General features: G+C 36.9%; 1 protein-coding gene across 7 annotated transcripts in view; it reads right to left on the bottom strand.

Annotated features, from left to right (window-relative positions):
- PDE1A (phosphodiesterase 1A) overlaps positions 1-19,599 on the bottom strand; it is a 236,041-nt gene that overhangs the window by 124,591 nt on the left and 91,851 nt on the right. Inside the window, exon 1 of one of the 7 annotated variants that reach the window (XM_075512644.1) lies at positions 3,239-3,643. The exons of the other annotated variants lie outside the window; for them this stretch is intronic. Coding sequence (XP_075368759.1) covers positions 3,239-3,291 — 53 coding nt within the window. The 5' untranslated portion in view covers positions 3,292-3,643. Of the gene's footprint in view, positions 1-3,238; positions 3,644-19,599 lie in introns of those variants that run through there. 7 annotated transcript variants of the gene reach the window in all.

Here is a 19,599-nt window from a genome sequence, read left to right as displayed (position 1 = left end):
CAGGAAGACCAAAGTCATACAACCCACCCCCGCTGAAGACTGAAGCAGAGTGCAGAAAAATGTTAGCTTCAGTATAAGCTTTGACTAACGACTGTGTAGATTCTTATGTTAATAGAAATCACAGAAATCTGAGAACTAAAACACCTATTATGTCATCTAATCTATGCAGTTGGCAGGGAGGATTTGTTCCCTAAAGCATATTTTATATGACTTTATTCAGTCCAATTTTAAATGTCAGAGCTATGAAGCTCCCACTGCTTTCTTTGAGAAAGCTCATTTGTTTATTGTTTGAATTAATTTCACCATCTCCAGTTATAGTAAACATGCTCAAGATGCTGTTCCTAATAAAAATATGGAATGTCCTCAATAATTTATGTTAGCACTAAAATAGCCAGTGAATATCCAAGCTACAAGTTCTGTTGAAATATATCTTTGCATATAGCAGACTGTTCTTTTGATTTTAAGGAATACAGGAAACTAAGTATTTGGCAGTCGGTTTCTGATGCAATTACAAAAGTTTACCCAAATTGATGTGCTTTAGTAATCAGTTCAACGTGATTCATAAGCTTGGCTTTTTCACACAGTTATATTTCTGAATGAATTTTTTAGTTATTTTCAAGCACTACGGGGTAGGAAATACCAAAAGTTACACTTCGTTCCCAGTATTTTAATATGTTTACTTCTTCATTAACTCAAGACCTACAAAAAATTTAAAAATTAGTCAGAAATGTCTTTTTATTATTGAGTTTCCCATCTTGAAACATAGTACCTATCCTATTCTTATGTAGAAGACTGGTGATATTGAAGGGATAATTTAGAATAGATACTTACTCTATTTTTTACATTACTGGGAAGGCAACTCAAGCAAAAGTACAGATCCACTGTAAATTAACTTTGCTAAGTAGGAAGATATTCATATGTACTTATTAAGTTCTGAGTTAGCTCCCAAGAAAGAACTGATTTTTAAGAGTAACTATAATTAGTGTTGGCTGTAGGTGAAACATGGGTAAATATAAATATATATAAGATTTGGGTAATTTGATCTTTTCTTTTCTTTTCTTTTTGAGGGAGAAATTGACTAGACTGCTGATTCAGTTACCTCAATGTAAGGTCTGTGCCCAGTAAAACCATTTCACCTACATGGGGAGAAAATTACAGGATTAAAAGGACTGAGGCCAAATCTTCACAACTCTTGTATAAGAACACTTTTTCACTGGACAAATATTTTCCAAAGTCATAAGGAAAATGAACACACATTAAAAAAACCAGCTCTTTAACGTACTATGATAGCATCTATATTTACTGTACATGATACGATCTTTATGGCATACGGAGATCGTCTTTCTGTTTGAGCTGCCTAAAATATTATGCTGGTCTCGACCTTGGAAACGTTTCTTAAGCATTTACTGTAGTATTACAGAGATCTTTTGCCAGAAGAGTCACTGCAGAGCCATGGGCTCTTAGGGGGCTTTCCATATTAGGGGTTTTCTTGCTCTGGATTAAGCATGCCAACAGTAGTTAGTTGCCGTTCTGTATTTAGAACTGATTTGCAGGAGTGGATTTCAGTAAGAAATGTTGAAACTTCTTGTACTTCATTGAGTTAAGTTCACTCCCACAAGACAATTTAGGGAAACATCATTAAGAAAGCTCTTGCAAACTATCCAGCACTACACTAGCTACAGCAGATTTCTATAGTAGGTTCCTGAACACATCAGGAAATATGCACTTATTCACCTGCAATTCTAACGGCCCCAAAAGACTGTGAAGAATGTGCGTTTAAAATATTTTTTTTAAAGTTACAGTTTATGGGATAATTATCATAGATCCTTAAAAATAATTATTGATGTTTAAACAGAAATATATTTAATTAAACTATTAGCGTAAATAAAAGGATATTTCTTGAGGAAAATATCAAATGTCTCTCAATTGTCAGTCATAAACTTTCTGTGAAATAACCTCTTAACTCCACTTTATTAAAGCAAAGTGCAAAATGTTTAATTTAAGTTACGATATAACTTGCATAGCAAATCCACACAGGACATTCAAATTTAAGGCTGTTAAGTCATTTCACTCCCATAGTAACCTTTTAATGTCCAGATTCTCTGTCTGCACCATAACTGTAACACTACTGAAACATTTCTCTACATGTAACATCAGTAGGACGTAATCCTGGCATGACTACCTGTCTGAACTTACTCTGGAGCTGCAATACCAACCATTACAGTACTCCCATAATATACGACATCAGTAGTGGCCATTCAATAAATAACAATCCTGTATTTGCTCTGGGACAATCTATAATCTTATATTTATTTGTCATATCAATACTGTGGTTACAATATCCTACTGATGTCACCCAGGAAGAGCGGAGTTTTGTTAAAGATGTCACCAGCCATAAAGAGAAGTGTGAACTATTGCAGGTTTATTTAATCTTACAGCCACTTCACCCTTATTCACAGTAGTTTGAGAAATATTATTTCCCACTCAAGGTCACTTTGTCTGAAGCTAGGATTGGCCAAAGGAAAGAAAGGGGTCTCCTGTGGTAAAAAGCACAAGTAAACTAGATCTGATCCTGATCTGTAAAAAGAATTTTATAATTTACTTTAAAATATAAAATAATCAGAAAGATGTTTCATAGATCAAACTAACATATGTAGGAAGCACTGAAGAACAACCTCACAAAAACTCCAACTTGTTACTCTTTAAACTTGAACCCTTCCTATCAGAAGAGTCTTATGGATTAGTTATACTTTAAGCACTTGTCTGCATGTCCCAGCAAGCAAGCTACTTTACTCTGAAAGGTGTTTCATTTCAAGTATTAAAATTCTGCCATCCAGACATAATCAGCTAAACCAACCAAGAACCATGTTCCACTTTTAAATAGTTTTATAATTCCAGAATACGCTGAGGGACTGCAGCACTGTAGGAAAACAAAACACACGAAAAAAGTTTTCAAGAGCTATGCTGCTTCTCTTTCATAATAAAGACAATCCCACACAAAACTTTAGAGAACGCAGATGACAGAGACGAGAAGTAAAAGAACTTCTATAAAGTCGCAGTACAGGTGAAAAAAAATATTCTGAGCACCAAAATCATCTAATATGTTACTAGGCTACGCAATATTAAACTCTCTCTTGAACAATTTTTTGTGTGTTTGCATATGAACTTTAAGTTACAAATAGGATGTAGAGAGTAAAGTTCAGAACATATTCAGTTCAAAGTAATAAGCATCACTTACCTAAAGATTGGTCTTTGGAGATGCTTTTTCTTGATTGTAACACAATCATCCATTTAAAGTGGGGAAAAAGACTTCTTCCAGCAAATAACTCCAAAAAGACCAGGGAGGAATCGGGAAACTTGTTCTTAGCTACTGTGCTGCGGAGAGCACACAGAATGATATTTTGGAGCTGGGGGAAGCCTCCCTCCCTCTTTCTGACAGTGGAGCAGAAAAGGGCCATAGAGGCCACAGAAGCCAGGCACGGCCGTACGCTACCAAACCGGGCAGGCTGTGCAAAACTGGAGTCAAGCTGATCGAAGCACGGAATTGTACTGGATCCCTTTCAACTGTGCAAGAAAAAAGGGGAGCTTTGCCAAGTGCTACCCAGGTAAAAATTTGTTAGATTGTTCCAGCCATGAGAGCACTTCTTACACATGCTGGTCAAAGTCTTAAATGCAGAGTCACTCTCTCTCTCTCTCTTTAAAACACACTGTTCCGAGGCTCAACTTTTTTTTCTTCAAAATAAAAGTTGTGCAGCTGTTTCAGCATTCCCATGCGAGTACCTTCAGAAAGTTTGTTCTGGTAAAAGAACTGTATACAAATTAATGAAGACGGATGGATCTGGTCTGTGAGGCTGGCTCTACTTCAAGAGATTGTAATTATTTTACAATCTGGCTTTTATTCACTCTGGATGATGTGTGGATATAACTATGCAAATTAAAGCACTGCTCATAATTTTTAGCATTCATAACCTAATAACCTAGAGTTGGCTGAAGCAGAATATGGTGTTTGCAGCTGGTAGGACCATAACTACATAAAACAAACTGACGCTACATGAGTGAGGAAAACAAAAATGACCGAGTTCAGATAGTGACAGTAGCAAACTGTTACTGTTTGCAAGATAAGATTTCAACAGAGATCCAAACTGAAAATCTTGCTCTGACATCACGCTGACATAAATCACGAAGAATTCAACCACAGCGAACACAGGCTGCAAAGAAAGCTATAAAGCAGAGGCGGCTGACCGTGGTTCTCAGTGAACTGAAGTCATGAGTGGTTCAGGTGAGATGCCATTTCCCGGGCACGTCAAAGGGCCCATAACAAAGCTGTGCTGGCACAGGGCTTGACGGGAAACATGGAACCCGGCCAGAGGAGCAGTAAACCAGCAGCAAGCCATCACCATGTGTGTAACTCTACACTCTGGCTGCACAGTACCCTGGAACCGTGTGCCCCCTTCCTGCCACGAAGCAAAGGACCTGCCTGCTGCAGTTGTTTCTTCCCTGTGACCCAGCACTGGAGCTCCCTTGCGGCTTAACTCTTGAAAAGCACTCAGTATGTGCTAGGTGAAGTTACCGATATGTGACAAGGAGGATCAGGAAGGTTGGGCACCTTTTGCAATTCCATTATTGGTTGGAGGGAGAGCAGAAGAGTGGTAGATTTACACAGTTAAGTGCATAACATCGCATTATCGAATTAAGTTTGAGGGACACTGTAAAGTTGTGGAAAAGGCAAGATAAGTAACACTGAGATGTGTCTTAGGCTGTATATGGCCAAGAAAGTTCATATTACGTTATGCCCAAATTATTATTAAATTCATAAAATTTCCATGAAATAATGCTATATAACAAACAGGGATAACAAACATTCCAGTAATATGTGTTTTCACAAAGGAAAATTTAGCAGTTTAGTGGATTTTACTGAAATGGGTAACATCTATTCCTAGAGCTCAGGCATATTGCTTATACAACAGAGTGACAGTGTCAAGTTTGGTTAGCCTGAAAGGACCCAGAAACTGATCCCCACACTATATAAAACTATTCCTTGACACAGCCAGGGAGTAATTATCTAAAGGAAAAATTATCCGACAGCCATCACCAGTTATTTTGTGTCAATTCAGTTTCACCTTGCCCCACTCTTCATTTCTGCTCCTTTGAGAAGTAGAGAGAAATACATCTTCATCAGGAAAACAATTATCTTTATCAGATCACAGATTAGTTTTTGCCAAGATCTTGAAGGATCTGAAGATCTTTCTTCAACAATATACAGTGTTCAGAGTGTTGTCATATTTTTAAAGACTTTCATGTAGTCATGATCTTACTTATTCTTGCCTGCCAAGATTCACATTTTTCTTCACGCAGTTTTCCTGCTCTGGGTTTCAGCATTTCAAAATAATTTGCTGCTTTTTGAAGTGTGTTCACTCACTGTCTATACAGAAAGCTGAAAGTCACAAAGACATCTCCCTTTTCTTTCTGTTTCACATTATGTGCATAGGACTGCTATACTTCTGTTATTCAGAGGGATTATCTGTAGCTCAGCGTAAGAATCCTGATAACTTCTGAGAGTTTCAAGAAAGAAAAAAAAAATCTCCAAACTCTCAGTGAGAGCTATATCAAACATGTTTCTCCATTGAACTCCCCAACCTTTCATCTAGCAGTTTTATCGGTTCTGAAACTAGTATGCATCTTAAAAGTAAATTTTTCTGGGCCTAGTCCAAGGCACATTGTTGTTCATGGGACTTCCATTCAAGCATGGCACTGTAAAAAGTACTATTTGGGGGAGCTGAAATTCCTGCAGTATAATTACTTTGGCTACAAGGAATTTTGAGCTGTTAAAAAAAAAAAAAAGACAGGGAAAGAAAATATAAATATAAAATGGTAACAGAACTTCACTTTAATTGCATTGTTTTTCATCTTCTAAAGAGCCTTTTTTGATCATTTCTTCATTCAACACAGCAAGAACCCACGATTTTTTCCTTATAATATCCAGAAATCATGTCTACATGTTAAATAAGTATTCACACAAATTCTTCAAGAAAAGGCATTTCAGAAAGATACCATAGATTAACTGAGGCCTGAAGCCTGAGTCCCACTAAGATTACTCCTGTATCGTTCAGTGGAAAAATCACATGTATAAAATTCACCAGCATGTAACTTTTTGCACATTACAGTATTAGAGCGTACTGGAGTAATATTAGTCAATTGTAGGATATATCTGGACCTGATACACAGAATGCACTGAAGAGGTGCATTTTTATTAGAATAAGGAAGTCTTTTGCTTGAAAGCATTATTGCAATTTTAAGAAGTCCTCTATAGATAATCTTCATCATATTTCTTACTTCAGACTAGTCCTTTCAGCAGTAATTAGAATGGTAAAAATCTATTTAAATGATGCCCTAGAGATAGCTTATTTAATTTGCCAACACTGGATGAAACTCAAGCAGAAGACTCCTGAATTATTTGTTTTTCAATTTATTTTCCAATTACTGTTGCTATTGTTTGCCCATCACAACCAATGACCACTGCTCTTTCTATGTGATGCAAACTATTTTTATTTCATCTCCCACGCATATGTTCATGTGAAAGCAGACCAAAAAGCATGTAATACTTTATCACTCACAAACCCTGAGTTTCCCTAACCTCAAGATCCATAGCTGTAGTTAAGTAATTTGATACGTAATACTATCTCAAAGCAGTCTCAAAGCACATGTAGTCTCACAAAGTCTCACGTGTAGTCTCAAAGCAAAAGACTACATGTGACTAGAACCCAAAATATTTTATTCTGCTTGTTTTAATGCCATTTATTTCTTATTGATCTGTAGCTCTTTGCCAGAAGTCTAGAAATGTAATTATTTTTCCTACTTTAATTTCAAAGCTATGGGCAACTAAGATGGTAAACTTAAGAAACAGTAATCTGTATGTGTCAGACAGTTGATTATTTCTACTTTCTAGCTAAAATATCTACTGGCTAATGAAGATATGTGTAGGCATTGCTGGTGGGGGTTAAGGGCTCATCTACCCCTGTAGGAAGACAGATAGGTGGGAGGACCAACAGAAAGGGAAGTCAAAGAAATTACCAATGCATGATCAACCACATTCGGGAAAAAAGAAATTGTCTTTATGTAACTGCTGAAATATAAGTGAGAAAAATAATTGGTAAACTGTACTGAAAGAGTAGTAATTCTGTCAAAGTAGAAAGGTAATTTAGCTAAGAAGCTTGCTGTCCCACAGCCAGCACTATTCAATGTTTTCTTCAATGGTTTGGATGGAGATAGGTGATATACTTAGTCCAGCACTGACAATATTAAGCTGGTAAGCTCTTCCGAATGTCCTTGACGAACTGCAGAAACATTCAGAAAAAAAGAGGATATAAAAAATACCAAGCTCTGCATACCCACGGGAATAATCTGCTGGACAAGGGGCCATTGGCTAGGCAGCACTTCTTCAGAAAATGCATGGGAAGTAGCAGTGAATCATAAACTAAACATACTATCACAGTCTTATGAAAAAACAAGCATCACCCCGGTACACATAAAAGGGAGTGTTATCCAGCAGAGCAACCTCCCATTCTCTCTGTATTCCTAAAGCTCACCTGAAGCATTGTTTCTTGCTTTGGGACAACAGGATTCAGCAGAGAGATACTGGACTAAACCTTGAGAAGACAGAAATCTAGAAAACATCTCATATGAGGAAAGGCAGAAAGTCACACATAATGTAGCCTAAAGAAAAGAAAAGTAGAAACAAACATAATTAAAAATCTCCCCGATTATAAACGTAGCCATGTAAATTTATGGAAACAGACTATTTCCCTTATCCTTGGGGTCAGGAAATAACGGGCTGCAAAATAGCTCATAGGGCCATAAGTTGCGGTAATAAAGATTCAATGGTGAAAAGACTACTTTTCAATGGAAAATAATAAGCACATTAATTGCTGAGGGAATCTGTTCATGGAATCACAATGAGTAGATTTTTAAGGGTAGATTTTTAAAAGGCTATATAAACACCTTTCAGAAATTATTAGCCTTGCCTTGGAGAAGAAAACAGAGTAAATAATGTCTGAATACACCATCCAACCTTATTGTTCTAAAATTCTTTGGTAACCAACCGCTATTATCAGCTCCTAACTGAACCTGCTGTTTAGTTTGGGATTTCTAAGTGCATGAAACCATTTACCAACCAGCAGTACCATTTGGGCTTTTGACTCAGCTATTTGCCACTTCACCCAAATTTTGAACTTTGGTCCCTAATTCTGGCAACGAAGTGTGACACTTAAAGCTGTAATCCATTAAATGCCATAATCTCTGTTCTGCTTCCATAAAAAAGCAAGGGGTCAGAGGCTTTCCCCTACTGTTCATGAGCAAAAATAGAACAAGTGGAGAGCTAAGTTTCAGGCATCCATTTGTTTTCTGGACTAATAGAAGTAGGAACAAAAAAAAGACAACATACTTCTACATGCTTCTCTTCTTACTTTTTTTGAAATGTACAGGTTTGAAATACAAAAATCTAAAGCAGGACTTATGACAAGAATGCTATTTTACTTTTCAGTACAGTACCTTGCACCAGTTCACTGTTCAGGAAATTTGTAATGTAATTAAATCACTAACTAAAGCATGAAAAGGAAACTTTTTCCAGTAGCAAATCAATGTATCTTGTGCAACTCCTAAGATTTTTATTTAGGTATTTATATGATTGGTGGATTAAATCCACTCCATAAAGGCTGCATACAGGCTAAGCATTTAAACTCGATGCATAAGAAACTGGAGGGGATGATGTGAAATCCATCTATGCCATCATGGTCACTTAAGCAAGGAAGAGGGTCTTCCAAGGCTCTCTACAAGACAGAATAGCTGTCACAGCCTTTTCATGATAATGAGAGGGGTATGTCTCTCAGCACCCCTTTTACCAGCTTCCAGTCCACCTGCAGGCTCTCCAAATCCGTCTATATCGAGCCAATAAAACTGCCCAGGTGCCTGATGTCTTGTACTGTCCCCAGACACAGGTTAAATGCTATAGGAGATGCTGTGATTGCCTGCCATACAAAGGATAATCCTTATTACAAGCATGTCATGCTTAATATAGAATACTACCTACAAGAATTGTGTTTGTAATGGTTTAAGAGTGAAATTATAGTTACCCACATTCTCCATATAGGTACCTATATTCCTCAGCACAGTTCACCCTGTCATGGATCAGGCTGAATGCTTTTCCACCAAACTACTCTACCAGGTTTGCATTAAGCTTATTGCACTCTGCATACATAAACGTGTAGGACAGTCTTAATTTATTTCTTCGTGTTGACGTCAGCAAAACCCACTCTAAAACTTAACCTAATGACTTCTCCAAGCTTGAAAAACTAGACAGTACTGAAGATAATTGTGACTCATTCAGAATGCAGATAGAAACGTTGGCAAACGTTACTGGATCTATCGTAGTACATGTGGTAAAGCTCTGTGCAAACAGTTGTGCAGGTCTTTAAGTTCTGGCTTCCCTTTTTACCTCTCATAAGTAAGAATATTTATAAAATTGTTTTATTCTCTCTTGCTTTCCCTGTTTACATGCACACACAAACTGAGCAGAGACTTACGTCAATGCCATCACACAGGAGATTAATTTCCCTGCTAAGACTTTCCTGCTCAGACTGGAGCACAGGAACTTGGCTTAAGAAGCTTCCCAGTCCTTTACTTTTGCTTTTATATTTTTGCTACATCTTAAGAGTCCTAGCAAAGCTCAAAGCAAATAAGTAGAAATACCAAAAAATACAAATACCAATGTCTCATGGGGACATTAATTTTCCTGATTAATAAAACTCTTCTGAAGAACGTGAACATGTATCATGAAGATACATGAGTATCACAGTTGTATTTTGTTTGATTCTACCTGATATTATTAGGATTTTATACTCTGCAGCCTCAGTGAAGGGGAAGAGGGGGATGAGAAGGAGAGGAAGGGAGGGAAAATGAGAAGGAGAAAGAAATTCCTTTAGGATATATGATGCTAAATTAGCACTGAGATACACAAGTCAAAACATGGCATTCTTTGGTTTTGAGCCAGTGCAATATTATTATTGGCCATGGTGGATGGAATTTCAGTCTCTATTGGAAAACACTGTAATTGATGTGCCATGTGTTTTCTAAATGTATACATATAATGGCAAGTATATACTGGACAACAGAGCAACTACTGACTAAGCGTACTGTTGTTCTTTAAGGGGGAAAAGGGTAATAAAATGCCCAGGACTTAGTACAGATGGGCTACACAACATCAAGCAAAAAATAATGGCTAAACTCTTTAAAGATAATGATTAAAATGTACATCAGTATAAATATTCAGTACAATAATTAAAGATAGTAAAAAATAGTTCTGGAACTCTGAAATTATCCAGAAAGAAAAACATGAGCAACTGTGGCATATGTTAACAATGGCTATTCGACAATAGCATGATCGTGACCAAAAGAATTTCTCTGCTAAACTGCAGTTCCCCATGGAAAATATATGGGCATTTAGTAGGACAGAGACTATGCTAAAAGGAATCAGAAGAGACATGGTAGGCTGTATCAATTTTTTCTATATACAGTAGAAGTTCTCATCTGAAATGACTGGAATAAAGAGGCAAGAATCTATCATAACTACCTCTCCACTACATAGGTTTTTCTTCGTAACTCGTGTTGAAATCCAGTTTTAAATTTCTGTGTAGGTGGCAGAGTATGAACTTGAAACAAAATTTAAACAACCACCAGTCATACATAATAGAGAAACCACTGCAAGACAACGGGAAGAACTGTAGGCCTGTTCTGATTAATGGTGTATGAAAAATAAATACTATTTTTTAAAAGTTTTTTCCAGGCAATTCTGCTTCAGATACAATACGATTTTTTTTCATTTTAGATTTTGAAACTATTTTGCACTGCCTTTCATCATGGTCTCCAAGTTCAGCTGTTTCTTAGTTGTCTGGAACTTACTTCATTTTCATTGGTTAAAATACACTGGTCTATGCAGTTATTGACATTTTCTGGTTTTCATCATTAGATTTCTGGCATCCAGTTTGAGAGACGCGGAAACTACCTGGAAGTACACACACATGCATTTCCCTAAGGGATTAGCAGTATCTGGGAGTTGTCGCAGCATCTTTTCTATCAACTATTTGTTCTTTGGTCACATTCCCATTATCCATTGGTTAGATATAACAGAAGCTGCAACAGCAAAAACTCTACAGGTGATTATATATCATCTTACAAAACTGTTTCTTTGAAATAGCAACACTAATAATATCAGAGCTTTGCTTTCTGATTGCAAAAATTGCCTTTAAATAACAGTTTCCCCATAGATGTCTTGAAATCTGACATTCATCATTTTAAAGTCTTACAAATAGTGATAGATGAAATTCTGAGTTCAGCTCTATCCTCAGATATGTAACATGGCCATAGACAAAAAATGTCTTGTGCATGACTCAGAAATCTATTATTCTAACACAATAACATTTTGATCATTCTCATCTTTCTATTACAAAGATATTCAAAAAACATAATGCATACAGTAACGATCTGAATTTTTTTTTCTTTCTATCTAGATTCTGTTGTGGCCTTTGTAAAACACAGTGCTGGTTTTCAAAGATAAGAAGACTGCACAGAGTTATAGCTTTTATTCTACATATAAATTACCTACATTATTTTCCTCCTTATACCAGCTCACCATCTCCCCAACACCATACACACTTCTTCCCAAGTCTCTATTTACTGTGATGACATCCTTCCAAGTATGCCAAGTTTATGTGTACTCATGACAGAAGACTAGTGGGAAGTTTATCTCTTCTAGCAAAACTTTAAGGAGACCTAGAAGAAGACTCACCCTGGTTTTTGGCAATAGCATTTCCAGAGAGGAAAAACAACAAGCAAAGGAGAAATACAGACTTTTTGTATATCAAATATTTCTCTCTCTCCCCCCCCCCCCCCCCCCAGTAAAGTTAATTCTTAGTATCACTAAACTATGTAAAACAAGGCTCTCCTGCTAATTGTAGTGTGGATATGAGAGAACTCTGAAATATATTTCAAATGTATCAACTCATTTGTTTTAAAAAGTATGTGTGCAAAACCAACAAAGAATCCTTCAGCCTCTTGCTAGAGAAAGTAAGTACAATTATGTAAGTGTGGGAAATACAGTATATTTCCCTCTGAAATCACTGGTAATGATCCTGAAGAAGGGTTCACTGGTGTGTTTGTGTTCAGGATAAATTTTGTCAGTTAATCTACAGTAAGCTTGTCAGAATATCACTTATTTACTCAATATTTTTTTAAAATAAAAACAGTGCTCAAAAGTAGTTCAGTGCTCACACTTTTTATCAAGGGTCAAAAGTTTGCCAGCAACATAAAATAAAAGGGATCTGACTAGAGAATGTGAAACACACCAAATGTTATAGTTTATAAACAAGGAATGAGTCATGGTTTCCTGCAAGGTCTCTGCCTAGATTTTTCTCTCTTCCCCTTCTTCATGGAAATATATCTTTCTTCATTCATACATTTAAAATCTTGTTTCAGAAAAATTAATTTCAAAACTGTACAAGAACCACAAACTGCAAAAAAATTGAATATGCATTCATTTTATACCATAATCTGCCTGAACTCAAGGCTGAGGTAAACTAATTTTGCCAGTTAAATTCTCGGAGATGTTTGAGTGTGGGTACAATATAATTGGCTTTATTACTCATGCAATGATTTTACATATGAATTTAGCATACATGTAATGGGCTATGCTCCCAGCCCCAGAGAATATACTGTTTTGCTTATCCACCAAAAAGACAAAGAACACACCAAGGCATTGTTAAATTCCTTATCTATGGTCTGTAAGTGTACCTGGACCTAAGAATGAGTTGATATTTTTCATACTAAAGTCTTAAAATTGAACTAAAAGCAACAGAGAACAGAATTTTTAACCAAATATGTGTACTGATGTCTTTCACAGAACTATTAAACTTCTCATGAGTCACTACTGAATGATAAATTAAAACACAATATTCAGTAAGAAAATGGTTTTCCAGTATCTAAAAACATCTTGACAACAGCTGAAAAATAATTTTAATAAGATGTAGATTAAAACTGACCACTATAAAAATATTTCATGTTATTTGTACTGAAGACTGGGTGTATTTTCCCTCCTCCCAAAAGGTGTCGATTCTGTAGGTCTTATTAGAATTTTCCCACTCAGTTCCACTCATCCGCTAACAGGGATGAACAGTTTTGCTTCACGCTCATTCCGTCTCACCTTTTTCTCTGGAACCTGTCAAAAAACACCTTGAGTTGTGTTATTTGTTATGATTCTGGACTATGTTATGTGGGTACTGTTTGACTAGAATCAGAACCAGCAATTTGAACTAAACCACTGAAACACAACTCAGATGAGAATCATTAATGCAAAGATGCAAGATTCTTCTGTTGAGTCCCAGGAGCTTCATGGTTCCCCTTAGTCAGCACACCGAAATATTGTGCCCTTTCATCACCTGTTTTCTTACAGATTCTCACGACAAAAGCAAAAGTTGCCATTGCATTGTGCAATACCGGGGTCATTCTGACACAAATTTCTTCTTTGGCAAGTATATTTCACACCAGTATTTGTTTTCTTGCTCCTACATATTAAATATTTGACACTAGAGATTAATTTCTAATCTCATTTTTATGAGTAACAAAATCAGCTCCCCACTAATGTTTAATATACATTTTTCCCTTTAATATAAAATACATATTCTCAACAGCTTTTAAATACCACTGCCATGAGCACAGTAAGTCTCTTTTGTTATACAGATTATTGTCAAGCAGTAAAGCATAATGAGACTAATTTGAAATTAATGATATAAATAGCCAAGTAGCAGATTTTTAATTATCTTGTTGCAGAATTTATAATTAAGCAGGGAGATCTGCACATTCATTAATGCTACTCTGCTACTATCCTGACAAGACAAGCTAGAACTGGAATTAACATGTCCAAGGTAACAATATCCAATCCAGTCAAACAATGCGTAACAGATACCACTACATGTATCACAAACAGATGTTTTTGCTGAAGCCCAGTAGGTGTGCCATGGGGAATGTCAAGCATTTAGTGGCTCTGCTATCATCAGACTTTTATTTTGTCTACTACTCTATGCTTTTGAATATTCAGTCCTGACCGCTTGGTACAAGGATTAAATTCATGCATATAGAAAAAAGAAATATAAGACGTACATGGTCATGTAACTAGTCCCAGCCAGCCAACATAGCCGCAGCCGAGCACTCCTAACAAGACTAATTCATTACAATTAATTCACACAGTTAAGCAAAATTCTATGAATTCAGTATTTCCCACCATGAGTTGTAGCAGTCTCATCTTGGACATTTTGAAAATCAGAGCACCTCTCATTCTGAAGTTGTTATAACATCAGTCCCACTGATGTCAGTAGCATTCATTGCACGATGAAACTCACTGTCAGTGTGGTCCTCAAAGAGCAGCCGGAGCAATATTCATTAAATACACTGTATGTGGTAAATCGTACTCCCAACAAAAAGACTTAGCCAGTTAGGATAGGTCCTAACTAATCAGGACGTCTGCAGTGGAAAATAAAAAATGCTATTTGAGATAGCCTTAGGAAGGAACTATTTCTATTCCTTTAAAAAAACAGGTTTTAGTGGATCTTGAAGTAAACCTACGGGACAACACACTCTCCACTGAATTTTAACCTTTTTCCCCCACACAAGCCCTGAACTTGGGTAACACCTGTCAGATGTGCTTCCAGAAATATTAGTGAAGCTCACTGCCATTTTTCAAGTGAGGAATTACACCCTTTTACATACGAACAATATGAACCATGAAGATGCTAAACGTCCCTCCACATAGCCTGTTAGCAGCACTAGTACAGCTCGGAAAGAGGAATGTTAAAGAGAACAGCCACTAGTACCACCACTCAGCCCTGAGCAGGGCAGTTAGCATGGTATCTTCTCCACGCCTTAGCCTGAGATAAGCAGGCATGGGTCAAATCAACCTTTTAGTAGCCAATGCTCACCTGCCAATGCTCTGTGCCTCACTGCAAACTATGCAGACTGAGCTTGCACCCTTTTCCCTGATACTGCTGTTCAGTTTCTTGAGGCGCATTGCTTGAACTTCTTGTGTTCAGGTAAGTCTTGTGTTCACATTGAGACAGCTGCTCCTATTCTTCAGTTTTATTTGAAGTAACCCACAATATTTATTGTGAGGCCACTATAGGAAGTTAAAGACTTTAAATTCAATGACATGGAATGATTCTGGTTTGGTACAGTGAATGACTTCACTCTACAGATACATATAATCAAGAAAGTATTTAGCAATGGTGAGCATTTAAATACCATGTAAAATGAAATGAGCATGTTATAATTAATGACTATATGACAGGTGCTAAAATGTAATTGTTCATTTAACAGCCTTTCTTACAGAGCATTTGAGACATTTATGAACATGGCTTTCACTGTGACTTTATACAAGCAAGCATCTGTGCCCACATGACTTCTGTCAGTAAAATGTCAATTACGACTAAGAATTTTTCTCACTTGGATCAATGCAATGCTATTTAATTATCCTTTTATCCAGATTAGTTATATGAATTCTTCCATTATACTCTTTGACCCTTAGGAAATGATTCTTTTAGTGATATTATAGGGACCAGCTCAAAAACTACAATTATGAAAAACATTCCACAAAAACGTACAGCCTAAGGAAAACATTACAGGCTACTCAGGTCAATTCTGCTAAGGCTGTTTTGGCGTGATCATTTTTAGAAAAGAAACACGGGGAAGACCACGTAAATGCCAGGAATATGTCTATATAAAAACAAGTTGTTTTCTATTTCTGATCACGTCTGCTTTCATATTCCTGTGTAAATCACTGTTTTCGTGATTCGGATTTCTCTGGTTTGGGGAACCATATCTTCAGGAAGAGGTTCAGGGGGAGTTCAAACAGTGACTGTGCTGTGCAGAAGCTCATGTTACAAAGCCATGGGGGGATAATGATCAGGGATAATGATGAGTTAGACTTCCAAGTGGCTCAGGGTATCAAAAGCAAGAAACATGACTGCAAGAAGGGAGCCATTAAAAGCTCCCAGAGAGCTGAGGCTTTTTGGAAACACAAGGAATAACTGCAGATTTAAATAGTGCTTCATTGGTCTCTTCCATCACTGGTTGCCAGCAGTGAGAAAATAAGCCAGAAAGTTGGTTTAATTCTTAGAATAACTGGTTCTGATGCACTTCACATCTCAGGATCTTCCTGTTAGATCAGGCAAGGAGCCTAACTATGAAACTGTATTGCAGATGCTGAAGAAAACTGCATTCCACCTACAACTGAAAATTTTAAAACTGCAAACACATATCCTCAAAAAGAGTGAAAAGTGGGAGACCTAATCATTCATTAACACAAACATGCAGTCTGAATCCCTGAAAACAAAAACAAAACCAAACAAATTATGATGGTGATCTGGGACAAATATCTCAGAATGATACTACTGAAAGACTGTATTTGCTCTTGACCAGTTAGATTTGCAAATAAAGAACATTTTGCACTTCAGGCTGACATCGTGAACATTAAAAAGGGTACAAAACCTCTCAAGAACAACACTGTGATGGGCATGCGGAGCTCAAGATCAGATACATAAGTAGTATTTTGGAATCAACAGAAACAATATAAACCAAGACAACGACCAGTGTTTGGATAGAGATGCATGAACTGCAGACGTTAGATCACTATGACAGTGTTCACAAGTGCTAGCAGAGATTATATCTCCCAGCATGATATTCTACCTGTTTCGTAACAGCAGGAGACTGTTGACTTTTGTTCAAGTTTGCAATTACTTCCTGGATCCTTTTCTGTGGTATTGCAATGCAGCTAGGTTTCCCCATCCTGTGTTTGTACAGCTGATTACTGTTGCCTAAATGTGGCAAAAGTCTGGCAATTGCACTGTATTTTTGGACCACAAATACAATTTTGAATTTTAAATTTGCTCTTACTCTATTTGCAGCTCTCGCTCTAAGTTAATAATACTCCAAACTATAGAACAAAAATGTACGTGTGTCAGAGCACTTCAGAGCCAGCGGACACACCTTTCTATTCTGACAACAAACCTTTGATAGCTCTTTGCCAAATACAGTTTCCAGCCAGTGTACGATTCTTAGCAAGTTCCTCTGAGCCCTAAAAGCAATTATATGGATATGTTTCTCAAGGAACCATAGAACAAAAGAGGTGATGAAGCAAGTCACTGTATTCATTCACAGTGACAACGGCAGAGGAAAAACTAAGTCTAAAAGGCAAAGCCACCACACAGCAAACAGACCAAACTTGCACTCTAATTTCAGCCAACTAGTATCAAAAGCATACCTTCAAATTTGCAGGAAAATATCCTTCTATTGGTAACTGTTGTAAGCAATGACCCTTCCTCCGATTCCATCTAAAGTGATGTTGACAAGTTAAATATAAATATAAATTGGATAAAAAAACAATTTCACCAACTGTACAAAACCACCTTGGAAACTACATGCATCATGAGTGGTACATACATTATCCTCACAGTTTTTCTTAGATTAATCTAAAATTATGATGTTGAAGTGGCATTTGAATACATAGGAGACAGCTTTGATTCTAACTTACAGAGATTTAGCTTGTTACTAATAATACTGCACAAAGCCTTGTATGCTTATGCCATATTGATAGTGGAAGCTGATCGTTTCACAGAACGTCCTTTGTTAAGTGAAGTGAGTGGCATTTAGAATAGATTAATGGCAGAAATAACCTGGTTATTTTTCCTTCTTGTACAAATGTAAACAGCGTGGGCTGATAGATAAGACTCTGGGCCGGGACCTAAGAGGCCTGAGCTTTTGATTAGTCCATTGACTGATCTGGGACAGGTCACTTTCAACTCAGACTGCCTAAGTTTCAACACTGGGAGCTGATGAAATTTGTTCTTTCAAAAGGTGCTTTGATTTTTATGGATTAAAATTATTTGTAAGAACTAGGTATTCTTTCTTCCCTTGTTTCTTCTCCTATATAAAGCAAATTTTCATTTCAGTGACTTTGTAGCAATAGTTTCTTTTGAAACCCCTTTCCTATGCAGTAATATCTAACAGTATCTTTTTCATCCCTCTTATGTATCAGGTGCCCTAGTCTCATACACATCTTGTCAGTTTGCGGATATGTAACTCACTATTTCTTACTAGCACTTGCCACAAATTCAGTATGTCCTTTGGTATAGGCTGCTTTAAGGAACTGCTTTAAAGGAACAAAAGGCAAATATCAACCTGTTCTCAAGGCTTCTGCTTTGTTCCAAAACTACACTTACTATTTGGAATACTGCAGCAATTTCCTTCTGGTACTTTGATCCAAGAACATCATGAGCTATGCAGGTGGTTTCTGTCACACCGTCATTCGTATTTTTGACAGATTTTGAGTCTGCATAATATTCCCTGATAAATTTCTTAATGTGATCTGTGCCAGGAAAGGAAAACTTATGTTCTGCCAGCTTGCTGACAAACCCTACCTATGATATCAGACTTTTGCTCAGTCAGTAATGCAAATAAAACTTCAAATCACAGTGAGAAATACTGAAGAACCTTGTAGAAGAAGGCCATAACACTTGACCAGGCTGACTCACTAAATCACAGGCTTACGTTTAATTTGTTGCATAATCATAATCTTGGTTTTAACTACAAAAATACTTTTAGTCGAATCCGGAGTTCAGCAAACCTACCCACCCTCTCCCATCAGCATAATGCAATCTTTCAACTTAAGCAAAATTATAATGCAAAAACAGCATCTGTCAATAACTCCCCTTAAGTTGAAGATACAAAACCAAGGAGGGTTATCTTGTTTCAGCTTCTTAAAGGACTCTTCACTAACATCTTTGACTTGGGGTAGGAGTAAGTAGGAATAGTACTGAAATTTCACAAGTCAGCCTCATACAGGTTGCCTGGAGAAGAGGTCAAAGACATAACTATTCTGGATCTAGGAAACATGTGGAAACATAGAAGGTGTTCAGTGCCCTTCCCAGCTATCTAATTACTTTAATGGAGAATGAAATGAAATCTACTTTAATCTCTAGCACTTTTTCATACTATGAAATTTTAAAAGGCAAATCCATATAAGATTCTAAATTGAATATCACCATGCACAAAATATCCATTTATTTAATTTCCTGATGTAAAAGTACTGAAATGTCTACACTTCGACACAGTCCTCTTAGACAGACAATATATTCACTCATTCTAAAGCTGAAACCTACTTTGAAATGCTGTTTTGTCCCACCATAATTAATCAGCAGCTGGGCATAGTGACTGAAGGAATTTAGAAGATAATGTGGGTTAGGGCCATTCCCACACACATCACTTCTGGGGAGTTTTAGGTCTTCTCCCTCCCTTGCTACTTCCATTGAAGTCATGAGACAAGTTTTGGGAAGGCTTTGATTCTAACGTACAACAACATAAGGTCACAGGAGAGACCTTCAGCCAGAGTTTAATGACACAGGATCAGGGAAATAAAGGCAGCTCTTTGCCCCTAACCTCCCTGGGTATGAACAGAGCTCAGGTGACATGCAAAAATAAATGCTGAAATACTAAATAATAGCATTT

Source organism: Mycteria americana, chromosome 9 (genome assembly GCF_035582795.1).
Source record: "Mycteria americana isolate JAX WOST 10 ecotype Jacksonville Zoo and Gardens chromosome 9, USCA_MyAme_1.0, whole genome shotgun sequence".
Classification (NCBI taxonomy): domain Eukaryota; kingdom Metazoa; phylum Chordata; class Aves; order Ciconiiformes; family Ciconiidae; genus Mycteria; species Mycteria americana.
The sequence above is the reverse complement of the archived record's forward strand: the minus strand, read 5'-3'. Positions and strand labels throughout refer to the sequence as shown.